This window comes from Chiloscyllium punctatum, chromosome 48, assembly GCF_047496795.1.
Source record: "Chiloscyllium punctatum isolate Juve2018m chromosome 48, sChiPun1.3, whole genome shotgun sequence".
NCBI lineage: Eukaryota > Metazoa > Chordata > Chondrichthyes > Orectolobiformes > Hemiscylliidae > Chiloscyllium > Chiloscyllium punctatum.
The window spans coordinates 40,797,403-40,820,329 of NC_092786.1; the positions used below are offsets into that span (position 1 = coordinate 40,797,403).

A 22,927-nucleotide genomic window follows, 5' to 3' on the forward strand; every position below is an offset into this window, starting at 1 on the left:
TGAAAAGCTTTTGCCTTCATAGGATATTTGGTAGTTCCTCGTTCAAAGCCAAGATTGGACTCGTAAGCCACATGAGAGCCTATAAATAGATCATTGGAACGAAGACCTCAAGGGATAGCCATGATGGCGACAACAATGACAGTAGTCCCTCAGAACAAGAATTACATTTGCTCGTGGCATGTGGAGTTCTTTAATATGGAGAGGTTGTTGTGCCTTAGCTACCATATGGTTCAGGCTGGCCAGAGGACTCCCCACCCTTACGACATGACGTAGGCATATGGGAAACGTAGAAAATAACAAGAGTAGGCCAATTGGCACACTGAACCTGGTTCACCATTCAATATGATCATGGCTGATCCACCATCTCAATCACATATTCTGACTCACTCTCCGTACTATGCAACACTTTTGGCTTCTACAAATATGTTAACTTTTTAAATATATTCAGTGACTTGGAGCAATTTTTACTCATTGTTTGAAATGGCCTACCACATCTCCTAAGACAATTATCCTTCCCTCTTCCCATCCTCATTAGTATCCTGTTCCCACATTCTTCCTGTACCTTTTAATCTATGCAGGTCTAAGAACTACATCGAACTCCTTCTTGAAAATATCCAATATTTTGGCCTCAAACACTTTCTGTGCAGAGAATTCTTCAGGTTCATCACACTCTGGGTGAAGAAATTTCTCATTTTAATGTCATCACTACTAAGGTCAACAAGGAGAAAGTGATGACCGCAGATGCTGGAGGTCAGAGTCAAGAGTGTGGTGCTGGAAAAGCACAGACGGTCAGGCAGCATCCGAGGAGCAGGAGAATCGACGTTTTAGGCATAAGCTCTTGATCAGGACCACAATGTTTAACAAACCATTTGCCTTCTTCAGCACCTGCTGCATCAGCATGCTTACTTTAGGGAATTAATGTAAAGGACACCCAGGCCTCATCTAGTCTTTCCCAATCTATTACCATTCAGATAATAACCTGCCTGATTTTGCTACCATAACCATACATTTATCCATATTATACTTCATCTACCATGCATTTACCCACTCGCTCAACTTGTCCCAGTCACACTGAAGCATCACTGTAGCCTCCTCAGTTCATCCTCCCACCCATCTGCAAACTTGGAAATAACACATCACTAATAACATACTGTGCATAGCTGGGATCCAAGCATTGATCCCCGCGGTGTCACACTCGTCACTGCCTGCCACTCAGGAAAAGATCTGTTTATTCCTACTCTTTGTTTCCTGTCTGCAAACCAATTCTCTAACCACATCAGTGCACTACACCCAATCTCATCCATTAACTTTATGTGCTAATCTCAGAAAGCCTTCTGAAAGTCCAAGTAAATCACATCTACTGGCTTCTTTCAACTTCAGAGAAAGGGATGACTGACAAGTGGGAGGTTTTCAAGTGCATGATAATAAGAGTTCAGCTGCATTATGTTCCTGTTAGAATGAAGGGTAAGGTTGGTAAAAGTTGAAAACAATGAATGAATAAAGATATTGGTGTTGTAGTCAAGAATAAGAAAGACAACGAGGATCAAGTGAATCTCTTGAAGAGTATAAAAAGAGGGAAATAAATCAGGAAGGCTAAAAGGGATGTGAGATAGCTTTGACAGAGAAGGTTAAGGATAATCCAAGTGATTCTACAAGTACAATGGGAGCAAAAGAGCAATGAGAGAAAGAATAGGGCCCCAAAAGATCAAGAGGTTTTACTACATGTTGACCTCAGGAGATGGGGAAGATACTAAATGAATATTTTGCGTTGTTTTTACTGGAAAAAGAAATGAAGGCTAGAGAACTCGGGGAAATTAATATTAATGTTTATAAAACAATTCACACTACAGAAGAGGAAGTGCTGGAGGTCTTAGAAAACAATGGTGGATAACTCTTCGGGATCTGATCAAGAATCTGCCAGAACATTGTGGGAAGTTAGGGAAGAGATTGCAGGGTTGAAGAGTGTGGTGCTGGGGAAAAAAAACAGCTGGTCAGGCAGTATCCAAAGAGCTGAAGAGTTGACATTTTGATCAAGGGCTTATGCCCAAAGCGTCAACTCTCCTGCTCCTTGGACGCTGCCTGACCGGCTGTGGTTTACCAGCATCACACACTTCGACTTTGATTTCCAGCATCTGCAGAGATCACTTTCTCCAAGACATTACAGAGCCCTGGCAGAAATTGTTGTATCATCTATAACCATAGGTGACGTGTCTGAGGACTACTGTTTCTACGCTGTATGACTCTTTGACTAGACGGTGGCTACTATTATGCCTATATTTAAGAAAGGTTGTAAGGAGAAGCCTGGAAACTATATACCTGTGAGCCTGACTTTGGTGGTGAGTAAGTTAGAACATAGAACATAGAAGAATACAGCGCAGTACAGGCCCTTCGGCCCTCGATGTTGCGCCGATCAAAGCCCACCTAACCTACACTAACCCACTATCCTCCATATACCTATCCAATGCCCGCTTAAATACCCGCTTAGTTGTTGGAGGTGATTCTGAAAGATAGGATTTTCATGTATTTGGAGTCGCAAGGTCTGATTAGGGATAAATCAGCATAGCTTTGTGCAAGGGCAATTATGTCTGTCAAACTTGATTGAACTTTTTGAGGAAGTAACCAAAGAGGTTGGTAAGGGCAAAGTGGTAGACATTGTTTACATGGAGTTTCCTTTGTGTGGTAGACTAATTAATCAAATTAGATCACATGGGATTCAGGGTGAGCTTGCCAATTGGATACAAAATTGGCTTGATGGTAGTAGATCGAGGGTGGTGGTGCAGAGTTGCTTTTCAGACTTAAGGCTTGTGACCAGCAGTGTTCCACAGGGATCAGTACTGGGCCCATTTTTGTTCAAGATTTATATAAATGCTGTAGATGAGAATATAGAGAGCATGATTAGCAAGTTTGCAGATGACACCAAAATTGGTGATATAGTGGACAGTGAAGGTTATTGAAGATTATTGAAATTACAAAGTGATCTTGATCAATTGAGTCAATGGACTGAGGAGTGGCAGATGGAATTGAATTTGGATAAATGAGGCATTGCATTTTGGTAAAATAAAAAAGGGCAGGACTTTATACAATTAATGGTAGGCCCTGGATAGTGTCGTAGAACAGACAGACCTAGGGGTTTAGGTAGATAATTGTTTCAAAATTTGCATCACAGGGTGGTTAAGAAGGTGTTTAGCACTCTAGCCTTTGTTGCTCAGATCTTTGAGTATAGGAATTGGGACATCGTAAGGTTGTACAGGATGTTGGTGAGGCCTCTTTTGGAGTACTGTGTGCAGTTCTGGTTGCCCGTTATAGAAGAATATTATTGAAGAGGGTTCAGAAAAGATTTACTAGGATGTTGCCAGGAATAGAGGGTTTGAGTTATAGAGAGGAGCTGGGACTTCTTTTCACTGGAGTTTAAGAGGTTGAGGAGTGACCTTATAGTTTTATAAAATCATGAAGAGCATAGATAGGATGAATAAGGTCTTTCTCCGAGGGTGTGGGAGTCCAAAACTATGGAGCATATTTTTAAGGTACGAAGAGAAAGATTTAAAAAAGAAGAATGTGAGGGGCAACTTTTTTTACTTTACACAGAGTGTGGAATGAACCTCCAGAGGAAGTGATGGATGAAGTTACAGTTACATTTAAAAGATATTTGGATAAGTAAATGAATGGGAAAGGCTTGCAGGAATATGGGCCAAATGCAGGCAAGTGGGTCTATTTTAGTTCGGGAACATGGTTAGCATGAACTAGTTGGACTGAAGGGTCTGTTTCCATGCTGTATACTCTAAGTCTACTAGTTGCAACCTCTTAAAAACAAATATTCTGGTAGATTTGTCAAGCTTGATTTTCCATTTTGTAAATCCATGCTGACTCTGTCCAATCCTATCACTGCTTTCCAAGTGTTCAGCTGTTGAAATTTTATAATTTACACCCTTATTTTTCTATGAAACAAGCTACACACACGTAATGCAGACTGTATTGTACTGTATCAACATCAAATGTTGAGATTCTGTTCTCATCCAGTCGCATGATTTGAGGTTTTTCAGTATTAAAAACTGTTTTTCCAGGCACGGATGTATTGATCATGTCTGATGTTACTCCATTTGAAAGTGTTTTATTAATTATCATTATACTTGGTGTTCATACTCAAGCATGCCAATGAATGCAATCCATGTCATTGTGGAGACTATATTCCTGCTTAAATTTATAATCAGTACATTGCACCATGATTTATTCTTGCACTTGTGATACAAAGTGTGAACTAAATGTGTTTTAATAACATATTTATTTTAGAGTTAAGATTTTGAGCTAGTGCTAGGTGGTCTTTGATCGTTGTTGTAGGAGGTTGTTTAATGATGTCAATATTGCTAGAGATGTTTTTAAAAAAAGTATGAATGCTAGTAGGAATTTGATTGCATTGGGACAGTTTTACTTGTGGCCAAAATAAACATGGAAGAGCATTACTTGCTTTCAGTCAGAAAGATCAGGGATTCATTGTTGCTTAGAAGAAAAATGCACAATTTGTAAAGTTTTGGGTTCAGTTTGCCAGAGACTAAGTTAAACTTTGTTGTGTGAAAGAGAAACAAATTAGTTCAGAAAAAAGTTAGAAAATAGGTTCCAGCATAAGAGTTTTAGTTTGAAAGTTCTAACCAGAAATGTTTTGTTTGAAACCTGAAGGGGTCATTGAAAGCTGAGAAAATCTAAGTTTGATTGTGTCAGTACTCAAGGAAAATACCAACCAAACTGTCAAGACTATAAATAATGTAAGTAACAGTTAAGTCAAACATATGTGATAGAGAAAGTAATTCTCTTTGGTGTTTGAATGTTGTAAAGGATTCTGCTGGGATAGATGGAATACTGCTATTTTTACTGTTTCAAATCCTCAAATCATATTGTATGTAAATAGCAAGCCTATGGAAGAACTGGGAGCTACAAAGGAAATTATCTTGTAATGCTATATATCTGCAAGTTTGGAACATGAAGGCATTTTGTGATACTTCTGTTACGAAAGTTAGTTTTGCAGTGAAAAGGTTAGGATTCACATTAACACAAAAAACTAATACAGCCATCTAGTGTTTTTCTATGTTGATATTACATTCAGGACTTTACAGACATTAATGTCCTTTGATGACTTCCAGTCTCATGGTAATGCATCTCTTTTGACAAGTTAGCAGTCTCTAAAGAGATCATAGAAAACAAAGTTGCTAACCTAATTAGCATGGTAAATAAGGGACAGCAATTAACAAAACAAAGTAATCTGTCCTTGAGTAGTAGATTTTGAAAGGATTTTATGGAAGTAAAAGTGTTGCAAAGAGCATTCAGGTCAGTTTTGCACCTAAAAACAGGAAGTAAATTTGTAAACCCAAACTAGTTGCTCAAAGAGCTTACCTGCTTAAATAGTTTTATAACAGAAACAAATTTAAAAAGTATTTTAAAAATCCCTTCAAATACTTGCTCTGTTTAAAACACTATTACAGAACCAAATTAAACAAATTAGAAGAACAAACAGACCTTGAAGCAAATTGAAGGGGCAACAACTATGTGGTATCCAATTTTAGAAATATTAAGGATTGCATTTTATGCTGTCCTAAGTGGCTCTGTGGGTCACAGGCTCCATAAAATGCTCCAGATAGCCATCCCACCGCTTGTCTGCAAGTCTGCAGTGGGATGAATAAATTTTGGGCTGATCTTTTATGGGCCTTAGTTGGGCCAGGAAGTGGGCAATGATTACTTGAAAAGATTATTTCCCATCCAGTCTTAATTTCCTGGTTGGCAGGAGTCCAGGAACATGGAACAAAGCCCAGTGAGTCACCTTACGTAAGTCTTGTTGGAAAAGGGAGGTGAGGGTGTCACAGTGTGACACTTCTGCTCAATGTTCCCATGGACCATAAGATGTAGGAGCAGAAGCAGACCATTCAGGCTACAGAATCTACTCCAACATTCAATGAGATTACAGTTCATTAGAAAATCCTCAACTCCATTTTCCTGCCATTGCCCCATTAAGCCTTAATTCCATGATTGCTTAAAAATCAGTCTCTTGAATATACTTAACAACCCAACCTCTACAGCCCTCTGCCTAAAATAATTCAACAGATTCATTACCCTAAAATTCCTTCTCATCTCTATAGTAAATCGGCAAACCCTTACTCTGACATTGTGTTTTCTGGTCCTAAATATTTTCATGTGGGTAAACAACCTCTTAATACGTACCCCATCAAATCTGCTAAGAATCTTGTACATTTTGATAAGGTTGCCTTCCCTCCATATAGACTCAATAATCCCAAATCCTTGGGCCTTGACTCCCCATGAGATCACTGCACTTAATCAGTTCTAGATGCTGGACCATAGTTTTTGGGTAATGTTTGTAGTCCCAGTCCTGACCAGTGAATTACTGAGTCAAGAGTGTGGTGCTGGAAAAGCTCAGCAAGTCAGGCGGCATCGGAGGACAGAAGAATCGACGTTTCGGACATAAGCCCTTCATCAGGAATGAGGCTTGTAGGCCTGTGGGCTGAGAGATAAATGGGAGGGGGGGTGGGATACAGAGTTCCCAGCTAAGCAAATCAGCTGGCGCCTTTCCAGCGGCAAGGCCTCATCCTCCACATGAGTGAGGGGTGGAAATGCCATTTCAGCCAATTAATGCCTAAATGTTAAATGGCTGTACAGCAGCCAGCATTAGGAAGAATGCATTCTCCACAGATACTTAGGGATGTGGAATGGGCAAGGCTACCATCTGAAAAATTCTGCTCCAACATAAGGATTTGAACTACTTCCACACCAAGTCTTTTTTTTAGAAAAAGTCCAAGGACATTTTATTAGCATTATATCATAAAATAAGAATTTTATCCCCAAGAACATCTGAATATACAAACCAAACAGGGAAACAAATCAGTTTGAGATACAAAAGTAGATTTTAGAAACATAAATATGTGCATTTTAAAAAATTACAAACCTTTTACATCAGCATAATTTATGCAAAATCATGAATCATTAAGACGAGTGACAGATAAATGAAATAAACTTGCACAATTAATTCAGTGGCATAAAGGCATCTTAAAAATGAAGGATTTGTTTCTAACATTGCACTTTTTGACTAATGAAAGTTAAGAAATGGACTGTCAAATCCACTGTCCTGCTGAATAGCGTCCACATTGGGGATCAAACGTGGCAGACACTTCTGATGGGAAAGTTCGCTCAGCTTTGCTGTCCAGCCATTCAGTGCTAGTTCCTGCTCAGGCTCAGTGCACTTAATGTACTTAGGAGGCTTTGTCCTTGTACTCAATTGGTCCCTGTTAATAACAGAAATACTGCTTTCTGCAACATTTTCTATTTGTTCTGTGTCTATCCTCGACATGAATGGAATTGTTTTACTTGAAAAGCATGCATGCTCTCCATCAGAAAGAGAGCTAATTTCAGAAGTTACTGAGGAAATGGAAGGTGACATTTGCGTAGCACCATTTGTCATTAAATCTGTTTTATGTGGCAAGTTTATAGATGACAGTGGCTTGGAAGTGCTATTGGACTTGTGGCATACTTTTCCTCCAGCTTGCCTAAAATTGAAAGTGTCCATTTGACAAGGCCTGATAGCTTCAAGACTAGAAATAAAATCACCTTCATCTCTTTCGGGGGTTTCTTGCACATTATTTGATGCTGTGGTCATAGGTTTGGAGCAAACATATCCTTCTGAATTATGTATACCTTTTGAAGGCAAGACACAATCCTGATCGCATGCCACTTGCAGAGATGTTCTGTCCTTATGACTATCAATAGAATTCAATGTGGGGGCTTTGCCAAAACACACTGGGGAAAGGTACTTGGCTGAATTCTGAACATGTGCAAGATTTGCAGTTCTGAGAAGCTCTGATTTTGATACTGCATCATTCAGCTGATGACCATCTTTTGTCTCAAAAAACAAGGTAGTCTCCTTTTGTAAAATATCAGCCGTTTCTTCAATCTTGTGAATGTTAATTTGTTTATAATTTGTAGATAATTCTTCATCTGAAATGCCATTCTCTGCAGTTGTACCATATAAATTACTGTTCAAATTTTGTGGAACAAATACTGTGCCTGTTGTGTGCTTTTTGAATTTTATGACCTGGTCTTCATTGGAAGATGGTTTCCCAACACGGTTTATCTGCACGTGGACAGATCCGCTGGTCTCTTCATCATTCTCAGAAATGATGGGAGGTTGTCTTGAACTTTTCATATTTAGATGGGCTTTGAGTGGAAGAAAGCAAGTAAAACACAGGTACACAAAGACTCATCCATGCAAAATAACAGATCAACTGACAGAACAAAGAGAAGAAATTTCATCGGCTACAGTAGAAGCCAGATACAAATGAAGTTAGCACAGAAAGCTAAGTATCTGAAATATAACTATCAATTAACAACTTTCTTACAATAGTTCTTGATTAGATAGATCATAGTAATTTTGTAAATAATTAGCTAGAATTCACTAAACAAAACCAACATACATCTAGGCAGTTTCATTCATAACTGCAGGCCACCCCAAAGCATATTATAGGACCACATCCTTTACTTTTGTTATATGCACACATATTCAAATTAGAAGAGATGCACACTTGCACCACAGAGAGCTCAAAGTTTTAATATTTCCACATTCTTATGCAGATTTAAAATCAGAGCTTACTGTCTTCGGCACCTAATTAGTGGATTTAAAAAATCTTCATGTACTAATCAGTGCAAGCAAAGCCACATGCATTCCGTCAAAGTTAATGGGATTGAACTTCGATAGATGATGGCCATAAGCAAAAAGATTTCAACAAAATATAAAGAATCAGTACTGATATTTAATTTCTAGCATAAAACAGGCAGTCACTATTTAAAAGGTGTCCTTTTACACCAACCTTTTTAGACCAAGCTATGAAATAATATTTTCTACTTATAAGGAGAGAAGCTATCAATTTTCCTCTTGGCCTCAGAGTGTGCAGTTTGAGCTGACTGTTAATACAAGTAGGACTTGGTGTGGCTCAACTTTCTCTCTTTCTCTGATAGGAGAGTATTGCAGCATACAAGTTGACCTGGCAAACAAAATCCCATTTATCCAGTCCCAAAATTTTGCTTTTGCATGTAGGCTAACCCTGCACCTCCCATCCCCTCTTTTCAGAAACGAAAAGCTATACTAGCAATAGTAGTCAGCCTTAATTTTTCACTCCACAATTTCATATTTTACTTAGTGTTATTATCTTAAAATGGATAAACAATCATGTCACCTGCCTTTCAGGCTCATCCATTCTTTGCATCGGATGTCAATGACATTTCAAACTGGCAACCATTCATACCCACAATTCACTTTCCTACTGTGTACAAGTCAACTCCAATTTTGGAGGGACTTCAAAAGTGCTAACATTGGTGATAGAAACCTTACTACGTCCTGGGACATTATTATAGGACAAACACGCTATACCAGTGAAGTTTAGCAAACCTACTTATCTCTTGAATACAGCTAACCTTTTACATAGAACATAGAACAATACAGCACAGAACAGGCCCTTCGGCCCACGATGTTGTGCCGAACTTCTAACCTAGATTAAGCACCCATCCATGTACCTATCCAAATGCCGCTTAAAGGTCGCCAATGATTCTGACTCTACCACTCCCACGGGCAGCGCATTCCATGCCCCCACCACTCTCTGGGTAAAGAACCCACCCCTGACATCTCCCCTATACCTTCCACCCTTCACCTTAAATTTATGTCCCCTTGTAACACTCTGTTGTACCCGGGGAAAAAGTTTCTGACTGTCTACTCTATCTATTCCTCTGATCATCTTATAAACCTCTATCAAGTCACCCCTCATCCTTCGCCGTTCCAACGAGAAAAGGCCGAGAACTCTCAACCTATCCTTGTACGACCTACTCTCCATTCCAGGCAACATCCTGGTAAATCTTCTCTGCACCCTCTCCAAAGCTTCCACATCTTTCCTAAAGTGAGGCGACCAGAACTGCACACAGTACTCCAACTGTGGCCTAACCAAAGTCCTGTACAGCTGCAACATCACTTCACGACTCTTGAATTCAATCCCTCTGCTAATGAACGATAATACTCCATAGGCCTTCTTACAAACTCTATCCACCTGAGTGGCAACCTTCAAAGATCTATGTACATAGACCCCAAGATCCCTCTGTTCCTCCACCTGACTAAGAACCCTACCATTAACCCTGTATTCCGCATTCTTATTTGTTCTTCCAAAATGGACAACCTCACACTTGGCAGGGTTGAACTCCATCTGCCACTCCTCAGCCCAGCTCTGCATCATATCTAAGTCCCTCTGCAGCCGACAACAGCCCTCCTCACTGTCCACAACTCCACCTATCTTCGTATCATCTGCAAATTTACTGACCCACCCTTCGACTCCCTCATCTAAGTCATTATGTTTAATATTTAATATTATGTTTTCAAATAACATCAAAACATTAAACACTATAAAAAAAAAAGCAACCTTAAACTAGGAACAAAACAAACCCCAAAATCTGAATATTCAATATTACAAATATCATACTGACCTGTAAGGGTTTCAACTTTATCACGCTTTCGACTTGGAAGAGGAGTCTCTAAAGCTTTGGCCATTGCAGCCAACTTGCTAGCAGCATTCATGATCCTCTTTTCAGCACTGAGAAAATGACAAACATTTTAAATAAACCTCTATTGCCAATATAATTAATTTAGTTCTTGAACCGATATTATCCAAGTGATCACAAACATCTGTTTCAGTATCAGGGCTTTTCTGACTGTAATTGGGTATTGGTGAGGAGTGTAGGGATCAATAACCAACATCTGCTTTACATGTATTAGAATCTGAAAGTGTTAGTTCAATGCCAAAAAATTCTCTTGCTTTATAACAATCATTCAATTTGCCTACACACAGGACTGTACTCTAAAAATGTTTTTTGAGAATTTATATTGAATCATACCAAATAAATTGAATTATGTAGCACAGCTAAACAAGCATGCTTTTTAAACAATTGCACAAGTGAACAAGGTCAATCTCAACAACGACAGTCTCTAAGTAAGAAAATCAATTGTGAGGAACAAAGAGCTGCCCGGTGGAAAAATAGTCCGTGTGCTTTGCTATCCTCTGAAGAGGAAGTTAAAAGTTCGGGGAGAGAAAAGGCAAAATAAATTAAAATTAGAGTTTAACCAAATACAGAGAATTGAAATGATTATGAAACGTTCAAATGTGTTAGCACTTCCAGTTCTTTGCTCTCCACACTCACTGCCCTCTGTCTAACTACTTCAAAATGTACATTTCCTTGATATATACTGATCCATTGTTAAAATCAGTAAGAAGTCCGCATTGGTCAGTCTTTGTCCTCTCAGAAAAGGGAGAAATTCTCTTACAGGATTCTGGTTTCATATTTCCACAAAAAAAAAGTTCTGGCACTCAAAGTTTTGGTCTTATGCACTGGAACACTCAGTAAACTTTAAACTCTTGTCTGAAATCAATGAGCATGTGCATCAAAAGGAACTTTTTTTAAAAAAGAAGTTATTCTAGTCTCAAAATGTTGATTTTACAATTAAATGCTGTCATGTATACACTGGTGACCACAGTAAATAAATGTTCTTTTAGAAGCTGCAACAAAGGTTTTTACCCATCATTCTTCCCACCGTCTACTAGGAGTTGGTGGAGGCAAGTCAAGTAATATTTCCGCATTTTTCGTGCGGTTTGTTGACGTTCCTTCAATACTTCTGCACGAATCATTTCAGCTGCTCGCTTCTTGCTCTCTTGGATATAATGCATCATGTCTCCTGCACAAATTAAGAAAAGTTCCTGAGATACAGAAACAAATGGGGAGGCAACGGACTAATTAGTATTATGGCTGGACCATTAATCGAGAGACCTAAGTAATATTCTGGATACCCGGATTCAAATCCTGCCATGGTAAATGGTGGAATTTGAATTCAATTAAAATCTAGAATTAAGGGTCTAAAGATGACTGTAACTCCACTGTCAGATATCAGAAAACCAGGGAACTGCCATTCTTAGCTGGTCTAGCCTACATGTGATGCCAGAACCACAGTTCTAAACTGCACTCTGGGCGATCAGGGATGGGAAATCTGGCCTAGACAATGATACCCTCATCCCATAAATGAATAAAATCAATTGCATCAGAGCCTAAAACTGCAGCACTAAACTTTGTTTCTCTGATAGGAGCTAAACAAATAACTTGCATTTATGAAGTGCGCCTGAACAATATATGTCACGGGACATGAAGGACTTTGGGATTCTTGTGGGTCTGAAAGGCGATCACTGTTCGACTGCAAAGAAACTTGACAGCTAACGTGCATGAAGCAAATCTCAAGGAAACAATGCAAGGATGTCAGTTAAGTTATAAGTGGAGAGTACTCCTCTGCTCTTTCCATAACCCTACATCATTCAGACAATATGCTCTTTTAATTGCCCAAATAGATGTTTTCATATTTGCCTATAACACTCCAGTTGCTAGGTCTTTGTCCACTCACTTAACCTATCTTTGTAAACTCATGTCCACAAAGCCGGGTTAGCAATACCACATATGAATGGAAAAACTCAACTCACTTTCTTAACTACCTTTATATCGTCAGCAATCTTAGCAATGAATTAGATTAAGGCCTTGCTCAGTCCTTAATATAATTCACTTATAGAATGTAAAATGTTGAGGCCCAGCACTGATCCCACTGTGGCACACTACCAAATGTCATCTGTCCAATCAGGTGAAGACCTGTTTATGCCTACCTGTTATCCATGCCAAAATGTCACATGCCTCACATGATGGCTTTAACTTTCTGTAATAACATTTGTTGCAGCACCTTGCCAAATACCTTCTGGAAACTGAAGTCCAGTACCTCTATCAGTTCCCCTTTATCCACAGAACATGTTACTTCAAAGGATTTTACCAATTCTATGCATGTGAATACATCTGAAAATACCCATCGCTGAATTCCAATCAACAGTGACAAAATACATTATGAAACCATTAACTAATTCATTTTAAGGGTACAATTGGAATTTGTTACATGGCACATACTTACATCAGCATACTATATTGCAAACCTATTTGACGAATATGTACAAAATTAAAGAGATGTTTGTTATGCCAAAAACCAATCAAAATCAATACTTGTGTTGAAAGCAGCTACGAGAAATGCCAGTACAACTTGTTCTTTCACAACAGCTATTTAAAATTATACCCAAAGATGGATTTAATTCAATTTTAATTCATATAATTATTATAATTAGTCAACTATTCTATTATTATAACTTACATCGATCAGGATTGGTAGAAAATGGATACAGATTGATAATTTTTGCATTTTGTAATTCTTGCATTGCACAGAGGATATGCACAAGAATAGACTGGTGGTAATCACCTCTGATTTTGTTTACAGCCCTCAAATACTGATGCCGGATTTCTTCTAACCCTTTTGCAGGGATCAACTTGCATGAATTCTCAGAGTTCCAATTTTCCTGTAAACTAAAAGAAGAAAAATATTGGAAAGGTAGTTCCAAGCATAAATTATATTATTTGAAATAGCAAAACCCTAAATCAATAGATCATATTCAGATAACCATGAAGGTCTCCATGCTGAATAATAAATATTTTAGGCTTTATCTAATCTACCAGAACTAGCTATTTTGGATGCTCAAGATTTAGTTGCCTAAGGCAGTCTTACTGATTAAATCATGTTTTTTGTTCCCTGATTTTTCACATTCTTTTCAGTGACCAGATCTGTAACTTAGCCTGATGAGCAACTGTTGTATGTGCGGGCTATTCCTTGTCACAGGAATAGTCCAGATAGAAATTTGGCATTACCTGAATGACCTGTGGTGTTCCTAACAAATGGTTTACGTGAATATCATCTATTGAACAAAACTTTGGGGAATAGAATTCCCCAGATTTTAGAACCAAAAGAAAGTAAAACATTGGCTAGCATAAAATTTATTTGGGCAATATTGTTCTATGTAAATGTAGATGTTAACAATGGTGTAATTTAAGATGCGTACAATCTTACATCAACTTGAATACTCACAATTTGTTTCTGTATGCATGAACGTTCAACTACATATTTAGGCTAGGTTACGTGTATTGTGAAATGTGGGTGTGGATTTCGTTACTTGAGCAGTTGCTTCAATTAGAATAAATTGAGCAGTTATATGCTCATCTTGGAACCAAAAAGGTATCTGCAAAATAAAACTGTGTTCTACTTATTTCGGCAATGCTGATGCAGATTTAAGTGCACGAAAGATAGATTCAATGTGTTGTAATATCACTTTAAGGTGGAACATGCTAATAAGCACGTGACTGGAATGTACAAGTGACCAGCACCATCTCATAGTTCAACTTCCAGTATGTAGCAAGAGTGCAGTTCCTGTAAATATCGTTACTGAACCTATACAACAAATCTGTCTGCCAAGCAACAACAGTCCTGCAGCATATTTTAAATAAACAGACTGCTACTGTTGAGACTATCTCTCTTCTTTTCTCACTAATTTTTGGAGCAGAGAATTAAGTTGAAAATTGAACTTCAAACCAGTTTGTTTTAAAAAGAGAGCACAAAAGTTTGATGTTTGCTGTTGGGAGTTGGCCTGGAAAGATAATTCAGGTTAATTACTGTTCCAAGGATACTGCAGATGGTTCGGCACAGAGATGTGCTATACTCAAGACTGGTAGCTGGTTGGATGTCAAATTGGTCAATCTATAGAAAACTGACACTGGCCAGTCAACCACCAAAAATGGTGGAAAATAAAGAAAACCAAAGAATGAAGTAGTGCTGATAAGTTTTGGGAAGGAGGCAGTTTTGTTCTGGAAGTTTCTAGATGGGCGTTATTTTGGATTTTTGCACTGTCCAGCTATTGATTAGTTGAAAGTTCTGAGAAAAGAATCCCAATCAGTAATAAATAAGTAAACATTTCCAGAGGTCTGCGGAAATAGTTTACACTGACTGGTGACTTTGGCATTCTTATCAAACTGGCAAATTACAATCTTTTAATTTTTAAAAAATGTATCCTTTAAGTGTGTCTGTACATGTCTGTTTGTGTAAGATTCGTGGTTTAATTAGAAAACAAGATTGCACTTAGATCACGGATATTAATTAGGCAGCCTTGTTGTTTATTAGTTACATTAAGAATAATAAATTGTTAATTTTTATTTGCAGTAATAACTTGCTCTCTATAATCTGTTATTTGTAAGGTCTGGCTAGGAACAACTGAGCAATGTTAAGGGTCATTGAACATTTTAATCTCACTGTTATAAATCCTATCATCGTGAGGCTGATTGGTTTGACTTGCTATCTCTTTATACCACATTCAGTTTACTGTAGATGATATGAGATTGGCAGGTATGTACAAACACAGAACCACAATACAAGCTCTCTATACAGTACAGGACCTGTGTACAAATCTGCAATGTGTCAAACCCGAATAAACCACCAAAAGTGAGGTTATGTAGAAGTTTCTTTATGGTATAAATAGTAGATATAATGCTGTAGTTCCACAGTCCAAGTAGGGGGTTGTACTAAAGGAATGCATGTAGGGAAACTCAAGACTACAAGTCTTGCAGACACAGGCTTCTTTCAAGTGGGCCAGATACTTTGAGAAGCTATTTAATTATACCAGGTCTTGATTCCAATCAATATTGTGGGACACCAACTTCTAACTGTGGAAGACCCAACAGAAGAAAGCTCTGATCAAACCTAAACAAGTGCAGAAGAAAATCCCAAAATATTCTGTTCCAGAAAATATTGATGCCAAAAGCACACAGAAATGTTAAGAACTGAAAAGCAATATCCACTAAAGCAAATAAGAATTTAAGAACTGCAATGAAAGAAAAAGAACCAAGGCAGGATTCAAGTACAATATGGATCTTGTGATGTTAACTATTAAATGTGTCTTGTGGAAATTCATCTGCAGCATGTCAAACTTCATTGAAGATCAACATACATCATTTTAAAACATTATTTAATTATTAAAAACAAACCAATAAAGAGATATGCACTACCAAATTTCTCAAGTATTCGACTATTTGGTATAAACATACCAAGAATTTGCTTTACTGCCAGTTGATTCACTTTCTTTAAGTCTTCTTATGAGATAGTCTTTCTCATTTTGCAAAATATTTACGGTTCTTTCATGCTCCTCTGTGAAAAACAGCAATAGAAATATTTGAAAATTCATTATTATTAGACAAGGTGATCAAGGCTTTTTATTTTTGCTTTTGTGAACTGAAGACAGCTCTAAATTAATAAAGTGTAAAGTTCAGTATAATTCAAGTACCTGAGGACATAAACAATTTGGCTTGCTTCAGAAAATCATAATACACAGCAACTGTTTGCATAAAACCATGTATCAAAATTGTTTGAACAGAAATCACATTTTTGGACATTAAATACACTGCAATTTGATCATGATTTAACTAATAAAAGGCACAAGTGCTTAAGTAACAAAACCCTCACCCACACCTCAAAAGCACACCAGCTGGCTTAAATAAGTAGATGAAAGTGCACCAAATTGTGCACAAAGTTAAAAATCACAACGCCAGGTTATAGTCCAACAGGTTTATTTGAAAACACTAGCTTTTGGAGCGCTGCTCCTTCATCTGGTGGTTGTGAACTGTGAACACAGTATTCAAGTTGATGTAAGATTATACTCATCCTAAATTACACCCATTGTTAACCCCTCAATATATTTCTCTGGCCTTTTCAAGAGTAACATCCTTAATCTTTTTATTTAACTAGTCGCACAATTGTTGATTGTCTATCAGCAGTTACCGTTTCACAATCTGGATATATTTTATCCAGCCAATGTTTTAGTTTATTTCAGTTCTAAAATCTGGATGATTCTATTCCCCAAAATTTTATATAATGATGCTGAACATTACTATCAAAAAAACCCTCATAACACATCAGTATCAACTTCATAAACACAGAAGTCATGAAAATGTGATTTTCCATCAAATACGTGAGATTCCTTATTTCCATGTGGATCAATATTTATATCACTAGTTAATCAAGTGACTACTGCCTCTTCACATTTGGAGCTTGTTCTCAGCCACATCTTTGTTTTGTTAAAAAAGACAGACAGAGGCTTCAACAAACAGCCTTGAATGCTATAAATGCAAGAAAGCACGAACAAGCTTGAAGATATCCTTAATCAATTTGGCAATTAGGGTCTTCAGCATACTGTTCAACAATTCCAGATCACAATTGCTGCTTTTTGGATACTTTGTGAAGATACTCCTTTTCACATTTAGCTTTTCTTACTGTCTCAACACCATTTTGTTTCACCCCGCACCATCAACCCTTTTATCATTTCATTTCTAATACATTCCATTTAGATCACATTTCAGACCTTCCATATTGGGGTTTGCCTCCTACCCACCTTTCCTGCATCTGTACTTACTTGACACCAGTTGCATTCTAACTTTTACCAGTCCTGAAGAAAGGTAATCTACTGAGAAGTTTGTTACATTTCTGTCCCTACAGATATTGCAAGATCTGTTGCACATTTACAGAAATTTGGTTTTAGTACTGTAAACAGGGGTGCTGTATGTTGATCATCAGAATCATTCAGGACATGATTTTTAAACTAATTGTCACTGAGAGCTGAAAATGTGTTAACAAAATCAGAACCAAACAAAGCAGATTTTCATGTATCAATACACAAGTACAGCAAAAGTACACATTTAAAGGCATTATTAAATACAAAAATGGACTTTCAAAAACTTACTCAGACTACCTCTGGTGTGCAGAAAACAAAATTACATTGAATTTAATGCAAAATAGCAATAGAATTACATTGAATTTAATACAAAATAGCAACAGATTGTGAAACGGTAACTGCTGATAGACAATCAACAATTGTGCGACTAGTTAAATAAAAAGATTAAGGATGTTACTCTTGAAAAGGCCAGAGAAACAAGCTTAAAGGTAGCAACATCCCAACTTTTCTTTTAAAAAGATACGTTTTACCCAATTTTCCCCCTCTGATCAGTATCAGCCTAGTCCCATTTGATTTACTGTTCAATACTGACCTTTGAGATGTTGTACTTCAATATTATGTTCATGAACAGTTTGTTGAAGCTGCCTACATATTTTCTCCAGCTTTTTCTTGAGCTGTTGACATTCCTGTTGTAATTTCTGTGCTTGCTCTCTGCATTGTTCATTGCATGGGTGGTATCCCAGGCTTAAGTTTTCTTTTCCAGAAACTAGGTCTGTAAACATATTTTCAAATCTACATTAGAGAGAGCTTTTGATATTATTTCTATAATGAAATGCATTTGCAGCACTTTCATCTCTGCAAGGTTTTGCCACTTCTCTACATAGGGAAATATATGAAATCATACATAGAAAAAATAGTAACAATAAAACTGATATCTTATTGTGATTTACTTTCTCTAAATATGCCTTAAACATTCTTAAGCTGAAGGAACAATAAATCTATACTAGACATGGTAGAATTTGTCCATTTCTCTTCAGACACAACATTATGGGAATTCTAAGAGTTTATACTTACAGTAAGATACATGAAAAAAGAAATGTTCCCTCATAGATAGGATAGTGAAGAAGGCATTTAGTATGCTTTCCTTTATTGGTGAGAGCATTGAATGTAGGAATTGAGAGATCATGTTGTGGATGTACAGGACATTGGCTAGGCTTCTTTTGAAATATTGTGTACAATTCTGGTCTCCTTCCTAACGGAAGGATGTTCTGAAACTTAACAAGGGTTCTGAAAAGATTCACAAGGATGTTGCCAGGGTTGGAGGATTTGAGCTACAGAAAGAAGCTGAATAGGCTGGGGCTGTTTTCCCTGGAGCATCAGAGGCTCCGACCTTACTGAGTTTTATAAAACCATGAGGGGCATGGATAGGATAAGTAGACAAGGTCTTTTCCCTGGGGTGGAGGAGTCCAGAACTAGACAGCATGGGTTTAGAGTGAGAGGGAAAAATTTTAAAGGGGCCACGTTTTCATGCAGAGGGTGGTGAGCGTATGGAATGAGCTGCCAGAGGAAGTGTTGGAGGCTGGTACAATTACAACATTTAAAAGGCATCTGGATGGGTATATGAATAGGAAGGGTTTAGAGGGCTATGGACCAAGTGCTGGGATATGGGACTAGATTAGGTTACGATTTCAGGTCGGCATGGATGAGTTGGACCGAAGGGTCTGTTTCCAAGCTAGACATCTCTTTGACTCTGTATGAAGCAAATCAAGCTTGCCTGGAGAGAATGAAAGAATAATTACTTTTGCAGTTGCATCTGAATTGTTGGGAGAATTTTTGGACATTTGCAGGAAAACAAATGACCAAGTCTGAATTTATATACTTCTGCTCTTCCCAACCCAATTCCCGTAAGCAAAAATAGCCAATTAGCTGTAGGGGGTTTACTTAAATATTTATTGGGTTAGTCAAGTTCGGTTCACCCAGATGCATGACATCAATTTGATTCTGATGAAACCTTATTTCTGCAGTTTTTCCACCATTTGTTTTGTTGTGTCTGTTATGGATATAGCAAAGGATGTATACCTATTGAAGAGAACATATGAAGCAGACTATACTAAGGAACAATGAAGTCAGGGATGACAAGGTAAGTATTTAAGACTGTACATACCTATTTCAGGTTAAATGTAATTTCTAATTTTGTACATTTGGAAAATCTGGTAAAAGCAGATATAATCATTTAAAGTGAAAAGTAAAATTAAATGGTTTACTTTCTCATCAGCTAATAGTTACATGGCAGATTTAGTGCATGAAAAAAAGGAAAATTCAAAATATCTAAGGATGAACTTGTTCAGAATGTTTATTCCAGGAAGTAATAAAAAGTTCAATAATTAGTAACTTAATTTGAAATGATTCAAACAAAACTATTCAAATTAAAATGACTTTAAAAGGTGAATTTTTGCTGGTTTGATCATGAGCAGTTCAAATATTGGTGAAGATTAACTCATTTATTTAATCTTGCCAGAATAGAGAAACTTCAATTCTTTTGCTAATATTCACCTATAATTAACAGTTAGAATTAACTATATGCCACCTCATATTGAAAACTTATTGTCATCTATAATTTTCTGAATTGAACAGAACTATAAAATGATGAGAAAATGCCACAGAAAAAAATTCATTAAAAAAATTAACCATTTGAACCCATCACTGCTAACATTTACATCAGAATAATCAGAAAAGTTTGAGAACTTTACTCTTAACTATGCACTATTACATTAAACCAGTGATCATATTTAATTTATTTTGTACAGTAATTGAAATACCATATTTAGCTTCATTTTGTTGTGCAAAATCTTTCAGCTTATGCTGTAAACGTTCAAGTTCATGTTTAAGTTGAAGTTCAGACGATTCAAGTTTTCTAAGCTGTGTTTCCTTTGCAGCTTTGTATTCTTCATGTTGTCTTTCACAGTCACGTAACGCATTTTGTAAATCAAATTTGTCCTCCAATTTGAGAAAAAAAATAAATTAGGCATGCAGCACATCATTCAAGTCATTTGTAATAATATCTCAAATAGAAATGCACAATTATAATCAACACAGTTCTTTCATTGCTATCAGAAACTGCTGCTTGAATAAATACAAGTAGAATGTTGAAGAAGGCACCCAAAATTCACTTAGTTTAAAAGGTACACTCTGAAAAAATACAACGGATTCCCAAGCATGCTGTGTTTTCCATTACACCTCACCACTACATTAATGTGAAGACACCAAGGCTACATGTGCAATGCTAAGAGACCACTGCATGGCGATGAGCTCTCAACAAGTCAGTTTCATGCAGACTACAACAGTCTGGGAAGTAAGTCTTAAAATGAAACATGAAAATTAAAAAAAAACTAAGAACCAATCCTCAATGAGGCACAAATTCATGGTGAACCCCATTTCCACAGTGGGTATCCTTCATTACACATACAGCTATGTGTAAGCTATCACTCGGAGCCATTTGGCACAAATTCATTTCCCAACTCATGCATAAAACTCCGTGTGTGCAAACACAGTAGCCATGACCAACACACATACTTTTTGTTTTGGAGTGTGCAAATGATTCCTTTAAAATTTTCCATGTAACATGAAGGATTTGACTTGTGTATGAACTGTAACTCCAGCTTCTAACTTACGCTGTATCTACCTTAGAATTTAGTAAGACTAAAGCTGGGGATACTTTCTTGAGTATTTGAATAGACTTTGCAAAAAAGAATAAAAGAAAGTGGGATTTTCACAAAATAGATACAATAAAAAGGCAAATCCATATGACTGTTTTTCAAATAAGAATGGATTCTGTCCCAAATATGCACATACATTCCCTGACAACAATGCTATCCATACAGGAAACGTCAATATCTTATTCTTAGAAAAATAAAGAACAGCGAGAATAAAGTGAAGATCCAAGACATCTGGGTTTTCACCAAAAAGCCATTCCACCAGGTTATACAATACAGCTAGAACCTACAACCAGAACTGCCATTACCTCTTTCTGGACAGTTTCAAGAATCTCTTCAATCATTTTGGTGCAAGTCCTCTGGAGCCGGTGCTTTACTTCAACGAACTGGTCATGTGTTGATTTGGCAGTGTTAGAAAATTCTTCTACTCTAAGACATGCAGGTTTAGACTTTCCAAAGTGTTTTGCGATATCACACAAAAAATGTTCAAGTTCAGTAACAAGTTCAGATTCATATTGCTGTCTTTCATAATTGATCTGTTCCTGTCGATGAGCTAACCATTCTTTTTGCTTCTCTGAGAGACGTAGATTGAATTCAGACTCCTTTTGTGCAATCAGTTCATTTTTCTGCCGGGTAAAGTCCTCTTTAGTTTCTTTAAGAACATCGCTGAGTTTATTTCGATGCTCTGCTAGGAAGGCTTGATAATCCTGTTCATTTAGTTCATGAATTCTATTAATCTCTACTTGTTTTACTTTATTCCATTGAGCTCGAGCTTTTGCCAATTCAGCTTTAGCAACTGCTGCTGCTTCTTCTCTCTCAAATTTTAATTTGCGCTCTAGAACAAGCATCTTCTCTTGCAGCTCTGAAGTTTTAACATTGGACTCGGTTTTCTCAATTTCTTTCAACGTATGTTTCTTCCACTTTTCGTCATTTGCTTTCACTGCTGCAGTTACCTGTAGTTAACAAGTACTGATCAATTTACCTAATCCATTGAAAATCCAATCAATATTTTCTTGGATAAAATTGATCTGACTGAAGTAATGAACATACCACTAGCACTTTTTGAGTTAAAAATGTGTCTCCCTCATTCAAATCACCCAACTTCACGTTTAAAAATATATTTAAAAGATTAAGCACACATTGTAAAACAGATTTTCCAATGGGAAGTTGCAAGGTATTATTTCATAGTGTACTAATTAAAGTGAACTAATGTCAGAAATATAAGTACTAGTATGCTATGAACACTACATGTGTGTAGAATGCAAATACACATTATAAAGAAAATGAAAATTTCATTGTGGGTTTGGCAGGGGAGTATGCACCAATTATGCCAACCCGACTGTCATAGTGGGTCATGCAATACCAATTAGTGGCTGTTGAATTTTTTGTGAACCAGCTTTAGAGCAATGCCTTTATTAGAAATAATACCTAAATAGTGACAGTGTCACATTTGATACAAAATGGCTAGCTATACAACATTTTACCTGTTTTGCCACATCTTGTTCATGTTTTGCCTCCCATTTCTTCTCCTCAATTTGTAAATTGGCTCTGTACTCAGGCAGACTAGTCAATTCTTCTAACCAACGACAACGTGCATTTGTTAATGCGGTTTCAACCTAAAAGACGAGATGATACTTCAGAACAAATTACTACTAGAATTAATCAAAATCCCAAAATTAAAGCATGCATAGTGGATGCATATCTTAATAAAGATACTAACTACTATTCTTCATAACAATTGTTCAACTATTATATAATTCTTTCCCATCAGTATCATCATAACCAGTG

The 22,927-nt window shown here is 37.1% G+C and overlaps 1 protein-coding gene across 1 annotated transcript in view; it reads right to left on the reverse strand.

Annotated features, from left to right (window-relative positions):
- Window positions 1–6,828: 6,828 nt before the first annotated feature.
- Window positions 6,829–22,927, reverse strand: part of LOC140468820 (centrosomal protein of 152 kDa-like) — an 18,330-nt gene continuing 2,231 nt past the window's right edge. The window contains exons 2-10 of the mRNA XM_072564838.1: window positions 22,624–22,755; window positions 21,448–22,092; window positions 20,246–20,423; window positions 18,019–18,198; window positions 16,027–16,126; window positions 13,361–13,464; window positions 11,602–11,758; window positions 10,516–10,622; window positions 6,829–8,208 (exon numbers count right to left, since the gene is read on the reverse strand). Coding sequence (XP_072420939.1) covers window positions 7,085–8,208; window positions 10,516–10,622; window positions 11,602–11,758; window positions 13,361–13,464; window positions 16,027–16,126; window positions 18,019–18,198; window positions 20,246–20,423; window positions 21,448–22,092; window positions 22,624–22,755 — 2,727 coding nt within the window. The 3' untranslated portion in view covers window positions 6,829–7,084. The remainder of the gene's footprint in view (window positions 8,209–10,515; window positions 10,623–11,601; window positions 11,759–13,360; window positions 13,465–16,026; window positions 16,127–18,018; window positions 18,199–20,245; window positions 20,424–21,447; window positions 22,093–22,623; window positions 22,756–22,927) is intronic.